Here is a 19,274-nt window from a genome sequence, read left to right as displayed (position 1 = left end):
GCTGGGTGACCACGGGGCCTGCGCCGAGCTAGCGCTCGCGAGATTTCCACGGAGACTCAGGAATAAAATGGCCGCCGAGACTTATTTTGCGCACCCGCGAGTGAGAAAAGGCGCGGCCCCATCAGTGCGCACGTGCGCTCCGCCTTCTCGCGAAGCCTCCCTACCAATCACAGACACTTCCAGGGACAAAATGGCCGCCGAGACTTATTTGCCCCAAGGAGCGAGAAACAAGCCAAAGGGCCGTCAATGCGCATGCGTCTCTCAGGACGTCTCGAGACAGCCCCCAACCTGATGATACAAAATGGCCGCCGGGATGTATGTGGCGCTGACGACTCGCGGAAAATAGGCGCGGCATTGCCTCATTGCGCGCGCCGGTTTTCCCCAGCGAGACGTCGCGAGAATTCCAGGTCGGAGCTCTCGCGGGATTTCGCTGACTAGTTCTCGCGGGAGCGGGCGCGCGTTGGTCCCGTGTCTCGTGCGCGGCTCTGCCATGGCTGCGGCTCTGATGGCGACGAGGCAGCTGTGGAGAGCGGCCCTGCTCGCGCCCCGTCCGGTGAGCAGGGGCGCGCGCGGGGGGGGCCTTCGGCGGGAGGACTGGCCGGCGGGCTCGGCTCAAGCCGCGGGGGAGGCTCCTGATTGGATGAGAGGGAGTGGAACGGCGGGGCAGGGTGCCGCATCGGTCTCCTCATTGGACAGGACACCGGAGGAGGGCGGGACAAATCAGGAGTCGAGGCTATGATTGGCTGCGATTGGAACGGGGGCGGTCCCACCAGCTTTCAGTTGATTGGGCGAGGATGGAAATGGGCGGGGGTCGAGTCAGAGGCTTACTTTTGATTGGAGTACGCGTAAGGGATGGGTGGGGCTTAATCGATCAGAGCGGAGCTGATTGGTTGGCACGCCCGAAGGGGGCGGGAAAGAGGCACGTGCAAAGAGTGGGGCGGGGCCAAGCGGGTGAGTTTCTTTCGATTGGTCTTCGTCTCCTGCGGCTGTTGCTGATTGGGCCGGCTTCCCCGAGTGGGCGGGACACACCGAAGCGGCCGGTTCTGATTGGCTGCGGCTCCCCTTAGCCAGCGGTGGGGGGGTATGACCTGGCTCAGCCCTGCAGAGGGCGCTAGAGAGACGCCAACCCCTGGGGCCAGTTCCCAGCATCCTCTGGGGCGAGCAAGAGTGCCCCCCCCCCCCCAGTTGGGAAAAGAACCCAGGCGTCCGGGCTCCCCTCCCCCCTCCCGGCTCTAACCTGCCCCCCTTGTTCTCCCCCAGGTGCCAGGAGCCGAGCGCCGGACCCTGACGTCAGTGAGTCCCCCGGCCCCCCCGCTCTGCCCATGGGCGGGGCTTGGCGAGAGGGGCGGGGCCGGCAGCGGGGTCGCGACCCCCCCGTCCCCACAGAGGGACACGCCCGGCTGGCCTGGGGAACTCCCTGCCACAGGACGCTGGGCGGCCCCATGGCTCCCTGGGGGGCAGGATGGGGGGGGGCTGGCTGGGAATGGGTCAAGGATTGGGGGGAGCTGGGGGTACCGTGGCCTGTGGGCTTAGCTTCAGACCCCTCCCCCGAACAAAGAGGATGTCCCGGGGGGGCCCCCGTCCCCCATGACCCGGCCTCCTTCCCACTGAGCTGTACTAACCCCCTTCTCTCCCCCCCTCTCTCCCCCATCGGTGCATCCTGCGACCCACAGCACACCCCCATCGTGAGTACTGTTCCCAGACTGCGGGGCACAATGCGGGGCCAGTGGGAGGGAAAGAGGCAGGTTCAGGCGTTGGGGGGAGGGGGGGGCTGGGAGCCCGGACTCCTGGGTTCTCTCCCCAGCTCTGGGAGGGGAGTGGGGGCTGGGGAGTTAGAACAGGGGGGCTGGGAGCCCGGACTCCTGGGTTTTCTCCCTGGCTCAGGGAGGGGAGTGGGGGTTGGGGAGTTAGAACAGGGGGGCTGGGAGCCCGGACTCCTGGGTTCTCTCACACCGCCTCTTCCCGCAGCCTCCTCCTGCGAAGTACGGGGGGCGTCACACCGTGACCATGATCCCAGGTGACGGCATCGGGCCGGAGCTGATGCTGCACGTGAAGGAGGTGTTCAGGTAGGGGCGGGATCGGGGCAGCTGCCCCCTGTGCTGACCCAGAGAGCGTGGAAACCCAGCCAAGGGTCTAACTCCCCTCCCAGAGAACCCAGGCGTCCTGTTTCTCTCCCCTCCCCCAGGCAGGCCTGCGTCCCGGTGGACTTCGAGGAGGTCCGGGTGAGCTCGGACGCGGCGGAGGACGATATTCAGAACGCAATCATGGCCATCCGGCGAAACCGCGTCGCCCTGAAGGGTGTGTCCTGGTGCTGGAGGGGTCCCCGGCCCTGCTGTGGCGAACTGGGCCTGTTCCCAATGTGGTGGTTGAATGCGGAGTGGGGAGTGGGCCAGGGAAGGTTGCTGGGGGGCTGCACTGGGGGATGGGAGACGGGCCTGGAGGGAAGATACCTGAGCAGGGGCTGGGGCCAGGTGACACCACTGCCCAGGAAGTGGACAAAGGCTGGGGGGGGAGCCGGGGGGAGGCTGGGGGAGAGACGCTGGAGGGAGTTGGAGTTTCAGGAGCTGGCTGGTAATGGAGGGAGCCCAGACGGGGCTCTGACCCCCCCAATGGGACTGTGGTGCCCCTGGGACCCCAAGATGGACCTAACTGAGGGGGGTCCTGTTGTCTGTGCCTGCAAGACCTGTCCTGGGCCGTGTTCCTGTCGTCTAAATAAACCTTCTGCTGTACTGGCTGGCGGAGAGGAATCGCAGGAAGCCGGGGGCGCAGGGCCTGGTGCCCCCACACTCTGGTTCCCTTGCCCCGCCCGAGGGGTCCCTGGGTCCCCGGCCCCGCACTGAGGGGCCGCAGGGTCCCCGTCTGGTCTGGGTTCCTGCGTTCAGGGATTAACTCGTTTCTGTTCGACAGGAAACATTGAGACCAACCACAACCTGCCCCCGTCCCACAAATCCCGGAACAACATCCTGCGGTGAGCGGGGCTACATGCCGGGGGGTGGGGGATGGGAGTGAGGAGCGCGGGCGGCGCTGGGGGGGACTGCGGGTCGGGAGTGAGGGGCGCGGGTGGCGCTGGGGGGGGCTGCGGGTTGGGAGTGAGGGGCGCCAGCCATCCTGGGGGGGCTCTGACCCTGTCCCCCCCAGCACCAGCCTGGATCTCTACGCCAACGTGATTCACTGCCAGAGCCTCCCGCGGGTGCTGACGCGGCACCGGGACATCGACATCCTCATCGTCCGCGAGAACACGGAGGGCGAGTACAGCAGCCTGGAGCACGAGGTGCCGCCCTGGAGCCCCGCCCCCCGGGAGCCCCGCCCCCCCCCCCGGGTCCTGCCCCTGGGAGCCCCGCCCACCCTGGGAGCCCCACCCCTTCCCCTGCTGTCCCCCTGGGGTCCTGGCCCTGGGAGCCCTGCCCACTCCCTCGGAGCCCCGCTCACCCCCTGGGGTCCTGCCCCTGGGAGCTCTGCCCCTTTCCCTGCCCACCCCCTGGGAGCCCCGCCTCTGTCCCCCTGGGGTCCTGCCCCTGGGAGCCCCGCCCACTGCCTGGGAGGTCCACCCACTGCCTGGGAGCCCTGCCCCCCGGGAGCTCCTGCCCAGCCCCTGGGGGCCCCAGCCCCTGGGGGCCCCAGCCCCCCTAGGATCTGTGCTCACCTGGTGCCTTGGCTCCACCTTGGGCCCCGCCCCGTTTGGGAGGGGAAGCCTGAGCCGTGCCCCTCCCCTCCGTGGGGCTCAGGTCTCCGCCCCTCGCGTCCTGACTCCGCCCCCTGCCCCGCAGAGCGTCTCCGGCGTGGTGGAGTGCCTGAAGATCATCACCAAGGCCCGGTCCCTGCGCATCGCCGACTACGCCTTCCGGCTGGCCCGCGAGACCGGGCGCGCCAAGGTCACCGCCGTGCACAAGGCCAACATCATGTGAGTGCCGGGCCGCGGGGGCGGGGTCTGCGGGGGGCGGGGGGCCGGGCCGGGGGTCGCTCAGCCCCGCTTCCCCTCCCCCACAGGAAGCTGGGTGACGGGCTCTTCCTGCAGTGCTGCCGAGAGGTGGCGGGCGGCTACCCGGAGATCGCCTTCGACAGCATGATCGTGGACAACACCACCATGCAGGTGAGAACCCCGGCGTCCGGGCCTCCCAACCCCCCTCCCCCGGGAGAGACCCCCGGCGTCCTAACCCCCGCTCTCCCCCCAGCTGGTGTCCCGCCCCCAGCAGTTCGACGTCATGGTGATGCCCAATCTCTACGGGAACATCGTGAACAACGTGTGCGCGGGGCTGGTCGGGGGCCCGGGGCTGGTGCCCGGCGCCAACTACGGGAGGGACTTCGCCGTCTTCGAGACCGTGAGCGAGGGGGGGCGCGGGGGGGTTCCAGGGGGCCGCAGGGTGGGAATGGGGGGCAGCAGGCAGGGCGGGAATGGGGGCGCTGGCGGGGGGCAGGATCAGGGTCTCATTGTGTTCCCCTCCCCCCCCCCCCAGGCCACGCGGAACACGGGGAAGAGCATCGCCCACAAGAACGTCGCCAACCCCACGGCCACCCTGCTCGCCGCCTGCATGATGCTGGACCATCTCCGGTGAGCCCCCCCACCCCGTGCGCCCCCTCCCTCTCCGGTGAGCCCCCCCCTCCTCCCCCACCCCGTGCGCCCCCTCCCTCTCCGGTGAGCCCCCCCCTCGCCCCCCCACCCCGTGCGCCCCCTCCCTCTCCGGTGAGCTCACCCCCCCCACCCCGTGCGCCCCCTCCCTCTCCGGTGAGCTCACCCCCCCCACCCCCGCACCCCGTGCGCCCCCTCCCTCTCTGGTGAGCCCCCCCTCGCCCCCCCACCCCGTGCGCCCCCTCCCTCTCCGGTGAGCCCCTCCCCCTCACCCCCCCACCCCGTGCGCCCCCCGGTCTTGTGAGTGTCCCCAGCCCCATCTTCAGGGCCTCCCCCTCTATCCTCTTCCCTCCTCTGGGGGCGGTACCTGTTGGGTGGGCGGGGCCTGTGCTGCTCTGACTCCGCCCCTCTTTGCTCCTCCCCTTGCAGGCTGCACAGTTTCGCCACCACCATCCGCCAGGCAGTGCTGGCCTCCCTGGACGATGAGGCGGTAAGCCCCGCCCCTTCCCCTGGCTGGCAAGGGAGGAAGTCCCGCCCTCCTCTGCTAGTATTGGCCCACGGCAGGCAGCTGGGTGGGGAAGTCCCGGCTTAATAATAGGGAGATTCCAACCAAGAGCACAAGTCCCGCCTCTTCCCCCAGCAGTGGCCAATCGCAGGCTACTGGGACAGGAAATCCCGCCTCGCCTGGGGGAAGGACATCCTGTGAGGGGTAATTGCCCCTGGGGAAAGGCTGCCCCAGGGAAATGGGGGGCAGCCCCAGTTCATGGCCCCGTCCCTCCCCGCAGACCCACACGCCGGACATCGGGGGCCAGGGCACCACGTCAGGGGCCGTCCAGTCCATCCTGCGGCACGTCCGCACGGCCAGCGGCTGGAGCCAGTGCAGCTAGGGCCAGGGTGAGCCGGACGCCTGGGGCCCTCGGGGGGGGGGCGGAGCCGGGAGCCCGGACGCCTGGGGCCCTTGGGGGGGGCGGAGCCGGGAGCCCGGACGCCTGGGGCCCTCGGGGGGCGGAGCCGGGAGCCCGGACGCCTGGGGCCCTCGGGGGGCGGAGCCGGGAGCCCGGACGCCTGGGGCCCTCGGGAGGGGCGGAGCCGGGAGCCCGGACGCCTGGGGCCCTCGGGAGGGGCGGAGCCGGGAGCCCGGACGCCTGGGGCCCTCGGGAGGGGCGGAGCCGGGAGCCCGGACGCCTGGGGCCCTCGGGGGGGTGGGGGGAAGCTGGACTCCTGGGGCCCTCGGGGGGGGGGGGGTGCGGAGGCGGAGTCGTGAGATGGGGAAATCTGGGAGCACCCGTGTCTTGGGTGGGATCTGGTGGGGCAGAGTGGGGGGGAAAAGGGGGTCTGGGAGCCAGGACGCCTGGGTTCTCTGACCTCTCTTTCTCCCACAGGGGAGGACCCCACTCTCAAGCCAAGGCGAAGGGGTCGCGCAGGCCGGAGCCCCCAGCCGGGTGATCCATGGGGCAGGACCGTAGCCCCCTGCCCCCCCATCCATGTCACTGCTGCTGTGTGTGTGTGTGTGTGTGTGTGTGTGTGTGTGTGTCGCTGTGGGGCCAGTGCCCCACGGGTAATAAATGGCCGTCTGTCTCAGCTGCCTCTGCCACCTGCCTGGCCCCTGCCCGGACACCTGGGTTCCCTTCCACCGTGAGCGGGGGGAGCGTGCACTGGGAGCCCGGACGCCTGGGTCCCTATCCCCCCACACGATCACGCAGACAGCAGGGCTTTGTCAAACCATTTAATCAAGTGTCACAGGGTGGGGCGGGGGCAGCCCCCCCCCACGCGCCCCCCACACTCTGCCCCTAAACACCGACAACCGGCCCCATCCCGGCACAGGGCAGCCCGGACGCCTGGGTCCCTGACACGCACGGCACAGGGCAGCCCGGGGCCGGGGTCCCTAGGGGCCCAGCCAGGGGTGCCGCAGGCGCGGGGCGGCCGGACGCCGGGGTCCCTAGGGGCCCAGCCGGGGGTGCTGCAGGCGGGGGGCGGCCGGACGCCGGGGTCCCTAGGGGCCCAGCCAGGGGTGCTGCAGGCACTGGGCGGCCGTGGGGCGCCGCTCGGGCAGGAAGTCCAGCATGGGCAGCAGGAACCGGGCGAACGCGGCCGCCTGCTCCTGGGGCCACTCGTATTTCTCCAGCAGCACCGCGCCCAGCGCCCAGGGCCGCAGGTTGGGGATGTGCCGCAGCTCGCCTGGGGGGCAGGGGGGGCGTCAGTGCTGGGCCGGGGACCCCCAGAGCCCAACCCCCCCGCCGGGTCCCCCAGTGCCCCCCACACACACAGCCCAGACCCCCCCGCCGGGTCCCCCAGTGCCCCCCCAGTGGGGCCCCCCCACAGCCCAGTCCCCGCCCGCCGGGTCCCCCAGTGGGGCCCCCCCGCCAGGTCCCCCCAGAGCCCAGACCCCCCCCAGTGGGGCCCCTCCCAGAGCCGCAACCCCCCCAGTGGGGTCCCCCAGAGCCCTGCCAAGCCTGGACCCCTGAACCTCCAAACCCCACTCCCCCCAACCCCTCGCCCCACAGAACCCAGCCCCCCCACCTCCCCCACGGCTCTGCCCCACCCCTCACCTCGGCGGGTGAAGTATTCCCGGGAGTAGCGCCCCGAGAGAGCGAAGTGGGGGGGGATCTCGCCGAGCAGCTCCACCATGTGGGCGATGTGATCTGGGGGGGGTAAACGGGGGGGGGGGTCAGTCCTGGTCCCGTCTCCCCTGCCCCCCATTACATCCCCACACCATCTCCCCCCCATGGGCAGACCCCCGTCCTATCCTGTGCCAGCTCTGCTCCCCGTGCCAGCTCTGCCCCCCATGCTGCCCCCCCATCCTATCCCCCATCACAGCTCCGCCCCCTGCTGCCCCCCTGGTCCTATCCCCCTGTCCAGCTCTGCCCCCCTGCTGCCCCCTGTCCCAGCTCTGCCCCCCATCCTATCCCCCATCACTGCTCCGCCTCCTGCTGCCCCCCAGGTCCTATCCCCCTATCACAGCTCTGCCCCCCCCACTGCCCCCCAGGTCTTATCCCCCGTGCCAGCTCTGCCCCCCTGCTGCCCCCCAGGTCCTATCCCCCTGTCCCAGCTCTGCCCCCCTGCTGCCCCCCGTCCCAGCTCTGCCTCCCTTGCTGCCCCCCCATCCTATCCCCCATCACTGCTCCGCCCCCTGCTGCCCCCCAGGTCCTATCCCCTTATCACAGCTCTGCCCCCCAGGTCCTATCCCCCTGTCCCAGTTCTGCCCCCCTGCTGACCCCCGTGCCAGCTCTTCCCCCCCACTGCCCCCGTCCTATCCCATCACAGCTCCGCCCCCGTGCTGCTCCCCCATCCTATACCCCCATCACAGCTCTGCCCCCTACTGCCCCCCATCACAGCTTCACCCCCCCACTGCCCCCGTCCTATCCCCCCATCACAGCTCCGCCCCTGTGCTGCTCCCCCGTCCTATCCCCCCATCACAGCTCTGCCCCCTACTGCCCCCCATCACAGCTTCGCCCCCCCCACTGCCCCTGTCCTATCCCCCATCACAGCTCCGCCTCCCAGCTCTGCCCCCCCACTGTCCCCCCGTCCTATCCCCCATCACAGCTCCGCCCCCCTGCTGCCCCCCATCACAGCTCTGTCCCCCATCCTATCCCCCATCACAGCTCTGCCCCCTGCTGCCCCCCGTCCTATCCCCCATCAGAGCTCCGCCTCCCAGCTCTGCCCCCCCACTGTCCCCCCATCCTATCCCCCATCACAGCTCCGCCCCCCTGCTGCCCCCCAGGCCCATCTACCCCGGTATCTGGGTGCAACCCACCTTCATCCCTGCTGTACTCGTCCCCCGAGTGGGGCTCAAAGAGGTAGTCGCCTGTCGCCAGCTCGAAAGCCTGTGGGGAGCAGAGGGGGGTCAGGGTTGGCCCGGCTGGGGGGGTCAGGGGGGCCAGGCCCGGCTGGGGGGGTCGGGGGGGGGCATACCATGCAGGCTGTGCTCCAGATGTCGGCGGGGGTGCTGTAGCCGGCGCCGATCAGAACCTCCAGGGCGCGGTACTGCCGGGTCTGAATGTCCTCGGTGAAGTGCTTGTGCTGAAACGGGGGGGGGTGAGAACAGGGCAGGGAGAGCGACCCCCAGAACCCAGCCCCCCACGACCCACAGAACCCAGAACCCCCACCCCACAGAACCCAGCCCCCGCGACCCATAGATTCCCGCCCCACAGAACCCCCACCCCTTAGACCCCCACCCCACAGAACCCAGCCCCCCCACGACCCATAGAGCCCAGAACCCCTACCCCACAGATCCCAGCCCCCGCGACCCATAGATTCCCGCCCCACAGAACCCCCACCCCACAGAACCCAGTCCCCCGCGACCCATAAATCCCAGAACCCCCATCCCACAGAACCCAGCCCCCTGCGACCCATAGATCCTAGAACCCCCACCCCACCCCTTAGACCTCACCCCACAAAACCCAGCCCCCCGTGACCCATAGATCCCAGCCCCCTTCCCCATATCGCGACCCCCCTCACCACCCAGCAGGCGTTGCCCAGGTCCGCGATCTTCACTCGGATGCGGTCGGCGTTTTGGGGGTCCAGGGGATTCACCAGGAACTCGGAGGCGCTGAACGGAGCTGGGGGGGATAAGGGGGGTGAGGCCTCGTTTCCCTGGTTCAGACCCCCCCCCCGGCCCCCTGGTTCCCCCCAGCCCAGCCCACCCCCACTCACCGCTGGGCGACAGCAGCCCCCCACGCTCCCGCTGGCCCGAGCTGCCCGAGCCGGAGGCCGTGGAGAAGAGGGAGCTGGAGAAGCCGGAAGTGGCCGAGTCGGGGCTGGGGGGCCGGCGGGGGGGGGCGCCCCCCAAGGGGCCGTTCCAGGCGTCATAGGGCGGCAGGGCCTGGAAGCCGGAGGACGAGGTCTGGCTCTGGGGGCTGCTGGCCACGCTGCCCTGCCCGGGGAGGGGCCACTCTGGAGGGGAGACAGCAGGGGTGGGGTGAGCCCCGGAAAGAGGGGGGCCATTCCCCTCCCCCGCCACCCAGCTACCCCACAAATCCGCCTCCCCCGCTACCCCCCCACGAGCCTCTGACGTCCTCCTCCCCCACTAACCCCCCCACGAGCCCCCGATGTCCCCCTCCTCCGCTACCCCCCCATGAGCCCATGACTTCCCCCACCTCCCACGATCCCCCGACTACCCACTAACCCCCCCACGAGCCCCCGATGTCCCTCTCCCCCCACACCCCGCGATCCCCCGAATTCCCACTAACCCCCCCACGAGCCCCCGATGTCCCCCTCCTCCGCTACCCCCCCATGAGCCCATGATCCCCCGACTTCCCACTAACCCCCCATGAGCCCCTGACATCCCTCTCCCCCCCACCCCCCGCGATCCCCCGAATTCCCACTAACCCCCCCACGAGCCCCCGACTTCCCCCTCCCCCGCTAACCCCCCATATCCCCCTCCCCCAGGGTCCCCCACAACCCTGCTGACTCTCACCCTCCTCTGTGTCGGAGTCAGCCCCAGGCGGGGGGGGGGGCCCCCGTTTCCAGCTCCTCCAGCCGCTGCAGGTCCCGCAGCCGCTCGGCCAGCAGCCGGCCCTGCCGTTTCTGCTTCCGCTTCAACTTCCTGCGCCGGTTCCTGGACATCTGCCGGGACCCGGTTAGCGCCCGTGTGGCGGGGGGGGACCGGGAGGGGGAACGAGGCACCACATGGGGACGAAGCCGCGCACCCGGCCGCAGTGTGACCAGAAGCCCAGGCGTGCGAGAGGAGCCGCGTGTGAAGGGACATGCCAGATGGGCGTGGAAGGACCCCAGCGTGCGAAGGGACATGCCAGGAAGGTCCCGAGCGTGCGAAGGGGCGGGCTAGGAGGGCAGGGAAGGACCCGAGTGTGCGAAGGGCCGTGCCAGGCAGGCAGGGAAGGACCCGAGCGTGCAAAGGGCCGTGCGGGGAAGGAACCAGGTGGACAGAGATGTGTGCCCAGTGGGGAAGGGAGAGCGAGCAGGTGCCCGGGCAGGCGTGCGAGACAGTGGGTGTGTGAGGGCATCCAGCCCCCCCCCCACGCAGAACTTACCTCCATCCCCTGGGGGGCTGAGCTCACTGGGGGGAGACGAGGTCGAGATTCTCAGAACACAAAGGGCATCCGAAGAGAAAAGCATCAACAGACACTCACGGAGAGAACCCAAGCGTCCGGGCCCCCCCCAGCTCTAACCACCAGACCCCACTCCCCCGCAGAGCTGTGGGAGAACCCGGGGGTCTGAGGCCCCCTCCCCGCTCTAACCAGCAGACCCCACTCCCCCCCAGCGCCGGGGGAGAACCCGGGCGTCCGGGCCCCAGCCCCCCTCCCCCCCGGTGCTGGCGGGAGCCCTACCGGCGGAGGCGGAGGGGGGCGGCCCCCCCAGCTGCTGCCAGCGGGTGGCCTCGGCCGCCAGGGCGCCGGACGTAGCCCTCGCCCACACACAGCAGCACGTTCTCCGGCTTGATGTCCGTGTGGATGATCTTGCACTTGGTGTGGAGGTAATCCAGGCCCTGCAGCACCTGGGGCACATACGGGGCGATACGGACTGGGACAGCTGAGCCCTCCCAGCTCCTCCAAACCCACTCCCTGGGGGCACATACGGGGCGATACGGACTGGGACAGCTGAACCCCCCAGCTCCCCCAAACCCACCCCCTGGGGGCACATACGGGGCGATACGGACTGGGACAGCTGAGACCCCACAGCTCCCCCAAACCCACCCCCTGGGGGCACATACGGGGCGATACGGACTGGGACAGCTGAACCCCCCCAGCTCCCCCAAACCCACTCCCTGGGGTCACATACGGGGCGATACGGACTGGGACAGCTGAGACCCCACAGCTCCCCCAAACCCACCCCCTGGGGGCACATACGGGGCGATACGGACTGGGACAGCTGAGCCCCCCCAGCTCCCCCAAACCCACCCCCTGGGGGCACATACGGGGCGATACGGACTGGGACAGCTGAACCCCCCCAGCACCCCCAAACCCAGCACCTGGGGGCACGCACGGGGCCGTACGGACCAGGACAGCCCAAGCCCCCTGTCCCAACCCCCCCGAGCACCCCCACCTGGGGAGCACAGATGGGGCCATATGGACTGGGAGAGCCCAACCCCCACAGCCCCCTGCAAAACCAGGCCACGCCACTACCTTCAGGATACTGGGGGGCACAGATGGGGCAGTACAACCCGACCTCCCCCAGAACCTCCAAAAACCAGCCCCCCCCAATGTTGGGGTAATGGGGGCGTGGACAGACCAGGGGAAGAGGCTTCCCATACACAGAGCTTCCCCTTCCCCGTACTGTGGGGGGCAGAGACGGGGCTGTATGGACCAGGCTGTGGCTTGTACCTCCACCACCAGGCAGCCTTTGGGCTATGGGGCTGTGTGGACTGGGCAGAGCCTGACCCCCACTCAGCACCTCTCCAAAGGGTCCAGTGGGTTCAAGTGAGACTGGGGGCTGGGAGCCAGGACTCCTGGGTTCTCCCCCCAGCTCTGGGAGGGGAGCAGGGTCTGGTGGTCAGAGCAGGGGGGGCCGGGAGCCGGATGCCTGGGTTCTCTTGCGGCTCTGGGCAGGTGTGACGGAGCAGGGAGGGGGAGTGTTACGGGCACTCCCTGCATCGGTGCTGGCTGGGGGGGATCTCGGGGTGACTTCACTTGAGGGGCGACACCTGAGTGTCACCTGAGCCGGGAGGGGGCTGGGGCCAGGTGACCCCTTCTGCCCGGGACACTGGACAAAGGCCGGAGGAGACGGCTGGGGGGGGGCTGGAGGAGGGGGCAGGGGGCCGGAGGAGGGGCCGGAAGGGCTGGAGGAGACGGCTGGGGGGGGGCTGGAGGAGGGGGCAGGGGGCCGGAGGAGGGGCCGGAAGGGCTGGAGGAGACGGCTGGGGGGGGGCTGGAGGAGGGGGCAGGGGGCCGGAGGAGGGGCCGGAAGGGCTGGGGGGGGGGCTGGAGGAGGGGACAGAAGGGCCGGAGGAGACGGCTCGGGGGGGGCTGGAGGAGGGGGCAGGGGGCCGGAGCAGGGGCTGGGGGGTGGTGGGGGTCAGATTGGAGCTGGCTGGGGAGACGGGGTCTGGGCTCCCCACCCCCAGGATGGACCCGGCTGAGGGGTCCTGGTCTCTGTCCCTACGAGCTCCCCCGCGTTCCTGGCGGCGAATAACCCTTCGCGGGGACTCGCAGGAAGTGGGGTGCGGGCCCGGCCCCCCCACACCCCGACAGTGGGGGTCTCGGCCCCCCTACCTGGCGTAGGATGCTCTTCACGCAGGGCAGGGGCAGCCCCTGGTAGTTGGATTTGATGATCCATTTCAGCAGCTGGTGCCCCAGCACCTCCAGCACCATGCAGACATCTGGGCCCAGTCAAGGAAAGCCGGGCTGGGAGCCTGGACGCCTGGGTTCTCTCCCAGCTCTGGGAGGGGTGGGGGGACTGGGAGCCCGGACGCCTGGGTTCTCTCCCAGCTCTGGGAAGGGCGGGGGGGCCGGGAGCCCGGACGCCTGGGTTCTCTCCCAGCTCTGGGAGGGGCGGGGGGACTGGGAGCCCGGACGCCTGGGTTCTCTCCCAGCTCTGGGAGGGGTGGGGGACTGGGAGCCCGGACGCCTGGGTTCTCTCCCAGCTCTGGGAAGGGCGGGGGGGCCGGGAGCCCGGACGCCTGGGTTCTCTCCCAGCTCTGGGAGGGGTGGGGGGACTGGGAGCCCGGACGCCTGGGTTCTCTCCCAGCTCTGGGAAGGGCGGGGGGGCCAGGAGCCCGGACGCCTGGGTTCTCTCCCAGCTCTGGGAGGGGTGGGGGGACCGGGAGCCCGGACGCCTGGGTTCTCTCCTAGCTGGGTTAGGCCGGTCTGGGCCAGCATCGCGGGCTCAGGGCTCGGATTCGGGGATCAAACAGGAATATTTGGAAGAGACTCGCTGGCTCGGTCTCTCGGTAGCCGGCATGGGAAATGCCCCTGCAGGCTGGTCGGGAGCCGGGAAGTTGAGCCGAGCGTGTAAACCCTGGGCCACGTTCCTGCTTCATCTCGGCTCAGCTCTGGGTTCAAGAGCCGCGAGGACTGAGATCCCCAGTCACTGACTGGCGCCACCTGAGCACGGCCATTGGCCTCGGACCCGGGGACTTTGGGCGTCTGGGCTCTGTACCTGACCCTCCAGAAGTGGATCGGGTCTGGGTGCAGACTGATCTTTGAACCCGCGCTCGCGCCCTTCTGTTCTCGGCTGGAGCGTGTCCCCTGGGTCAGGTCTGAGCTACCCTCGGACCAGGGCGCTCACTGCCCTTGGGGCTGGAAGGCCCTTTTCTGGTATATGAGGAGATCTGTGACATGTGTCTGGCCGGGGCCGGGCACTCGACGGGACTGGCGCGGTCTGGCCGGGGCCGGGCACTCGACGGGACTGGCGCGGTCTGGCCGGAGAACGGAAGCCGGACACTCGACGGGACCGGCGCGGTCTGGCCGGAGAACGGAGGCCAGGCACTCGACGGGACTGGCGCGGTCTGGCCGGGGCCGGGCACTCGACGGGACCGGCGCGGTCTGGCCGGAGAACGGAGGCCGGGCACTCGACGGGACCGGCGCGGTCTGGCCGGAGAAGGGAGGCCGGGCACTCGACGGGACCGGCGCGGTCTGGCCGGAGAACGGAGGCCGGGCACTCGACGGGACCGGCGCGGTCTGGCCGGAGAACGGAGGCCGGGCACTCGACGGGACCGGCGCGGTCTGGCCGGAGAACGGAGGCCGGGCACTCGACGGGACCGGCGCGGTCTGGCCGGAGAACGGAGGCCGGGCACTCGACGGGACCGGCGCGGTCTGGCCGGAGAACGGAGGCCGGGCACTCGACGGGACCGGCGCGGTCTGGCCGGGGCTTGGCACTCGACGGGACCTGCACGGTTTGGCCGGGGCCAGGCACTCGACGGAACCGGTGCGGTCTGGCCGGAGGCCGGGCACTCGACGGGACCTGGGCGGTCTGGCCGGAGGCCGGGCACTCAACGGGACCTGGGCGGTCTGGCCGGAGGCCGGGCACTCGACGGGACCTGTGCGGTCTGGCCGGAGGCCGGGCACTCGACAGGACCTGTGCGGTCTGGCCGGGGCCGGGCACTCGACGGGACCTGGGCGGTCTGGCCGGAGGCCGGGCACTCGACGGGACCGGCGCGGTCTGGCCGGAGAACGGAGGCCGGGCACTCGATGGGACCGGCGCGGTCTGGCCGGAGAACGGAGGCCGGGCACTCGACGGGACCGGCGCGGTTTGGCCGGGCCGGGCACTCGACGGGACCGGCGCGGTCTGGCCAGAGGCCGGGCACTCGACGGGACCGGCGCGGTCTGGCCGGAGAAGGGAGGCCGGGCACTCGACGGGACTGGCGCGGTCTGGCCAGAGGCCGGGCACTCGACGGGACCGGCGCGGTCTGGCCGGAGAACGGAGGCCGGGCACTCGATGGGACCGGCGCGGTCTGGCCGGAGAACGGAGGCCGGGCACTCGACGGGACCGGCGCGGTCTGGCCGGGGCCGGGCACTCGACGGGACCGGCGCGGTTTGCCAGCTGAGTGACCGGGGGTGACACAGGCTGGTTGGGCAATCTCAGCACTGGAAGATCCACCAGGGTTCGGGCTGGTTGTTAGAGCGGGGGGCTTGGAGCCCAGACTCCTGGGTTCTCTCCCTGGCTCTGGGAGGGGCAGGGGACTGGTGGTTAGAATGGGGGGGGGGGGGTGGGCTGGGAGCCCGGACACCTGGGTTCCATGGAAGGATACGGACGCCGTTGATGCCCGAGATCTTGAAGTCCTCGAGGAGCTGGACGATGGTCTCTCTCTTGGGGTCACTTGGTCCGAGTCCCGAACCTGTGGGGGTGGAAAGTTGTGTGTGTGTGGGGGGGGGGGGCGCTACGCTGAGGCAGGACGTGGGGACCCAGACGTCCGAGCCCCCCCGACTCTCAGCCACACTATCATCTTTCCTGGCCTCCCCATGCCCTGGGGATGGGAGCCAGAGGGGGGGGGGGTGGGAGGGGGAGTGGCTGTGGGGGGGAGCTGGGAGCCAGAGGCGGGAATTGGGGTGACGGAGGGAGGTGGGGGATCCTGGGTGGCAGGAGGGAGGTGGGGGGCAGCTGGGGGGGGGGCAGCACTCACACATTTGAGCAGTTTGATCTCATCCATGGCTGTCTCGGTGTAATGCCCGGCGCTTTTCACCACCTTCAGCGCCACAAACCGCTTCCGCCTGCGGAGGGGGGGAGATTAGTGCCTCACAGAGCCCCCCGGCCCCCAGAGCTGGGAGAGAACCCAGGCGTCCGGGCTCCCAGTCCCCCCCACTCCCCCCGCTCTGACCACCAGCCCCCACTCACCTCCCAGAGCCAGGGAGAGAACCCAGGCGTCCGGGCTCCCAGTCCCCACCACTCCCCCCCGCTCTAACCACTAGACCCCACTCCCCTCCCAGAGGCGGGAGAAAACCCAGGCGTCCGGGCTCCCAGCCCCCCCCGCTCTAACCACCAGCCCCCACTCCCCTCCCAGCGCTGGGGAGAGAACCCAGGCGTCCAGGCTCCCAGCCCCCCCCGCCGCTCTAACCACTAGACCCCACTCCCCTCCAGAGGCGGGGGAGAACCCAGGCATCCAGGCCCCTCCCCTGCCACCCCCACTCACTGGATGTCCCAGCAGAGCCAGACGGTGGAGAAGTGGCCCCAGCCGAGTTTTCGGACCACGTGGTGGCGCCCGTTGAACAGGTCCCCGATCGCCACCGGGTAATACCCGCCTGAGGGAATGGGGGATCAGCTGCTGCCAGCCCCATGAACCCCAGCGTCTCCCCCTCCCCCCCGGGGAGATTGCTTTGCTGCAGACAGAACCCCCCTGCCCTCTACACATGGTATGGCCCTCCATGTGGCACCCTGCCCCGAGGTACATCCCTTCTTGTGCCCCCCCGCCCCTCCACGTGGTATGTCCCTCCCCATGGCACCCTCCCGCCCCATCATGTGGAATATCCCTCCCTCCTCTCACACCCCTCCCCATGGTATGGCCCTCCCTGTCACCTCCCCTGCCCCTGTGGTACATCCCTCCTCATGCCCCCCCCCCCGCCCTCCTCATGGTACATCCCTCTGCGTGGCACTTCCCCACCCATCCCCGTGGTACATCCCTCCCTGTGGCCACCTCCCTTGGTATGTCCCTCCCCGTGGCATCCCACCCCTCCCTGTGATACATCACTCCCTGTGACCACCTCCTTTGGTACATCCCTCCCCATGGCATCCCACCCCCACCCCTCCCTGTGGTACATCCCTCCCTGTGGCCACCTCCCTTGGTACATCCCTCCCCGTGGTTCATGCCCCCCGTGTCCTCTCCGCCACTCCCCATTTATCCCCATGGTACCTGCCATCCCTACCCCCCCACACTCAGTGGTACGTGCCAGACCCCCCCACCTTTGCAATAGTCCCTGGGGTCCTCCTGCTCCTCGTCATCGGAGCCCAGGCGCCCCCCGGCCGGGGGGGGCAGGGCCAGAGGCGGCGGAGGGGCGGGGGGGGGCTCCGTGGGGCTGGGGGGCTGGGGCACCCTGGGGAGAGAAACGGGGAGGTTAGTGACCTCCCGGAGCTGGGACGTGCCCCCCCTGGGGTGCAGCGCATCTCCCCCACATACCTGGGTCTGTCCGGCAGCTCCCCCATGGCGCCGGCCCAAGATGCAGCCACCTCTGGGGGGGGGTCCCAGGCACAGAAAGGGGGGGTCTAGCCCAGGGGAGGGGAGATTTGGGGATCCCGGGGAGGGAGGGACTCGGACTCAGCTGGGCTGGGCCGTCTGGGGGGGGGGGGTGCAGTGCATGCTGGGATACGTGCCCCCGACTCAGCAATGACCTCACCCCCAGCCGGCGTTGCGGGGTTAAAAATAGCTCCTGGCCAGCTGGGGCCTGCCCAGGGGAAGGAATCCGGGCCTGGCGCAGAACCCCCCCCGAACCCCCCGGGCCTGGCGCAGAGCCCCCCCCGAACCCCACCCCCGGGCCTGGCACAGAGCCCCTCCCCGGGCCTGGGGCAGAGCCCCTCCCCCGCCAACCCCGGGCCTGGCGCAGAGCCCCCCCCGAATCCCCCTCCTGGGCCTGGTGCAGAGCCCCTCCCCCGCCAACCCCGGGCCTGGCGCAGAACCCCCCCCAAACCCCACCCCTGGGCCTGGCGCAGAGCCCCCCCCTGAACCCCACCCCCGAACCCCAGCCCCGGGCCTGGCGCAGAGCCCCCCCCCGAGCCCCACCCCCGAATCCCCCCCCCGGGCCTGGCGCAGAGCCCCCCCCCGAATCCCCCCCCGGGCCTGGTGCAGAGCCCCCCCCGAATCCCCCCCCCGGGCCTGGTGCAGAGCCCCTCCCCCGCCACCCCCGGGCCTGGCGCAGAGCCCCCCCCCCGTTACCCCCCTCGGCCCAGGGGGCCCTGAATAACCCGCCCCCTGAACCAGCCCCCCCCCGGGCCAGAGGGCCCTGAATAACCCGCCCCCCGAACCCGCCCCCCCCCCGGGCCAGAGGGCCCTGAATAACCCGCCCCCTCCCGTACACAAGGGGTGAGGCTGGGAGCCCAGAGCCTATTATCCCCCCCCCCCATCGGTGCCCCTCACTCCCGACCCGCAGCCCCTCTCACCTGGGGGCCGTGGCTCTTGGTCCCTTTTCTTTCCTGTGTTTCTTTTTGGGTTTCTTGCCCTGGGAGCTGCCTGGACCTGGGGGAGGAGAGGGAGGGTTAGTGGGGGGGGGGGTCCTGGCAGCACCTCCAGCCATTGCATCATGCCCCCCCGCTGCCCTCCTCCCCCCGGCAGCCCCCCTTGCCCCCCTCACCCTTCCTGCTGCTCATTTCTCCCTGCCAAGCCAGCGCATGTGCCCCCCGCGGGGGAGGGGAACAGCTGCTGCTCCACGTGGGGGAATCCCGGGAGGGGGAGGGGAAGTGGGGAAGGGGAGGGGGACCCCAGGAAGGGGGGTTGTATCAATCTCTCTGGCAGTACCTGGGATGAGACCCCCAATTTAAGGGGGGGGGTTCCAGACACAGACAGGCCAGACTCCTCTTTCCCTCCCAGGCCCAATGAGCCCCCCAGCCCCTTCCAGCCCCAGCCCCCCATCTCCTGGCTGGGGGGGGGGATAGGGCAGGGGCGTTTGCCCCCTAGAGGGTGCTGGCTCCAATCCGGCCCCAATCCGGCCGGCTCGGGGGGGCACTGTCACGGCGTGTGGGGGGGCCGGGCCTGCACCCCACTTCCTGCGAGTCCCCGCGAAGGGTTATTCGCCACCAGGAACACGGGGGAGCTCGTAGGGACAGAGACCAGGACCCCTCAGCTGGGTCCATCCTGGGGGTGGGGAGCCCAGACCCCGTCTCCCCAGCCAGCTCCAATCTGACCCCCACCACCCACCAGCCCCTCCTCCAGCCCCCCCTCCAGCCTTTGTCCAGTGTCCCGGGCAGAAGGGGTCACCTGGCCCCAGCCCCCTCCCGGCTCAGGTTACACTCAGGTGTCGCCCCTCAAGTGAAGTCACCCCGAGATCCCCCCAGCCAGCACCGATGCAGGGAGTGCCCGTAACACTCCCCCTCCCTGCTCCGTCACATCCCCGTATGGGGTGTTGGCTGGCTCGGGGAGGGGTGATGGCCAGCACGGGGGGGGCACGGGGCCTGTCCCCTGTGGAGGGGGCTGTTGGCTGGCTCAGGGGTGCAGGGGGGTGTGGGCTGGCTCGGGGGGGAGGGCACGGGTCCTGTCCCCCATAACGGGGGTGTTGGCTGGCTCAGGGGGTCAATTCACCCCCCAATTAAAGGGCCAGAAACCCAATTTCTGAAAAGTGTTTTTATTGCTGAAAATAAATTACATCCAAAGGCCGAGCTCCGGGCCTGT

At 70.3% G+C, this 19,274-nt stretch overlaps 2 protein-coding genes and 1 pseudogene across 4 annotated transcripts; 2 read left to right on the top strand and 1 right to left on the bottom strand.

Annotated features, from left to right (window-relative positions):
- Positions 1-257: 257 nt before the first annotated feature.
- Positions 258-6,148, top strand: LOC101944131 (isocitrate dehydrogenase (NAD(+)) 3 non-catalytic subunit gamma). Of its 3 annotated transcripts, none has more exons than XM_065571285.1 (14): positions 258-553; positions 1,261-1,293; positions 1,674-1,685; positions 1,969-2,066; positions 2,186-2,298; positions 2,908-2,968; positions 3,139-3,271; positions 3,768-3,901; positions 3,988-4,090; positions 4,173-4,319; positions 4,455-4,549; positions 4,997-5,057; positions 5,353-5,461; positions 5,950-6,148. In XM_065571285.1, exons 1-13 carry the CDS (start codon positions 491-493, stop codon positions 5,452-5,454), a joined length of 1,155 nt encoding a protein of 384 aa, XP_065427357.1. In that variant the 5' UTR covers positions 258-490; the 3' UTR covers positions 5,455-5,461; positions 5,950-6,148. The 3 variants fall into 3 exon arrangements, with proteins under 3 accessions (XP_065427357.1, XP_065427358.1, XP_065427359.1); XM_065571287.1 differs by having other exon boundaries at positions 449-553; positions 1,261-1,296; positions 1,657-1,685; XM_065571286.1 differs by lacking the exon at positions 1,674-1,685.
- Positions 6,149-6,279: 131 nt separating this feature from the next.
- On the bottom strand, positions 6,280-18,925 carry SRPK3 (SRSF protein kinase 3). Its single transcript, XM_065571273.1, is given in 19 exon segments — positions 6,280-6,745; positions 7,117-7,209; positions 8,322-8,391; positions 8,480-8,587; positions 9,026-9,126; positions 9,221-9,460; positions 9,984-10,026; positions 10,028-10,132; positions 10,558-10,583; positions 10,855-10,915; positions 10,917-11,021; positions 12,736-12,842; positions 15,213-15,284; positions 15,287-15,299; positions 15,585-15,672; positions 16,092-16,200; positions 16,859-16,989; positions 18,050-18,125; positions 18,241-18,925. Coding segments are annotated over 19 exon segments (1,749 nt in total). The 5' UTR covers positions 18,257-18,925; the 3' UTR covers positions 6,280-6,560.
- Positions 18,926-18,949: 24 nt separating this feature from the next.
- LOC135976239 (isocitrate dehydrogenase [NAD] subunit gamma, mitochondrial-like) overlaps positions 18,950-19,274 on the top strand; it is a 4,602-nt pseudogene continuing 4,277 nt past the window's right edge.

Source organism: Chrysemys picta, chromosome 17 (genome assembly GCF_011386835.1).
Source record: "Chrysemys picta bellii isolate R12L10 chromosome 17, ASM1138683v2, whole genome shotgun sequence".
Classification (NCBI taxonomy): domain Eukaryota; kingdom Metazoa; phylum Chordata; order Testudines; family Emydidae; genus Chrysemys; species Chrysemys picta.
Note: the sequence above shows the minus strand (reverse complement) of the source record. Positions and strands in the feature narration are given on the sequence as shown.

Excerpts from the sequence above, each read along its gene's own strand:
- LOC101944131 (XM_065571285.1), top strand. The coding sequence starts at position 491 with ATGGCTGCGGCTCTGATGGCGACGAGGCAGCTGTGGAGAGCGGCCCTG. Across the intron at positions 3,902-3,987 it reads GTGCACAAGGCCAACATCAT|GAAGCTGGGTGACGGGCTCT; the intron begins GTGAGTGCCGGG and ends CCTCCCCCACAG. Across the intron at positions 4,550-4,996 it reads ATGATGCTGGACCATCTCCG|GCTGCACAGTTTCGCCACCA; the intron begins GTGAGCCCCCCC and ends CTCCCCTTGCAG.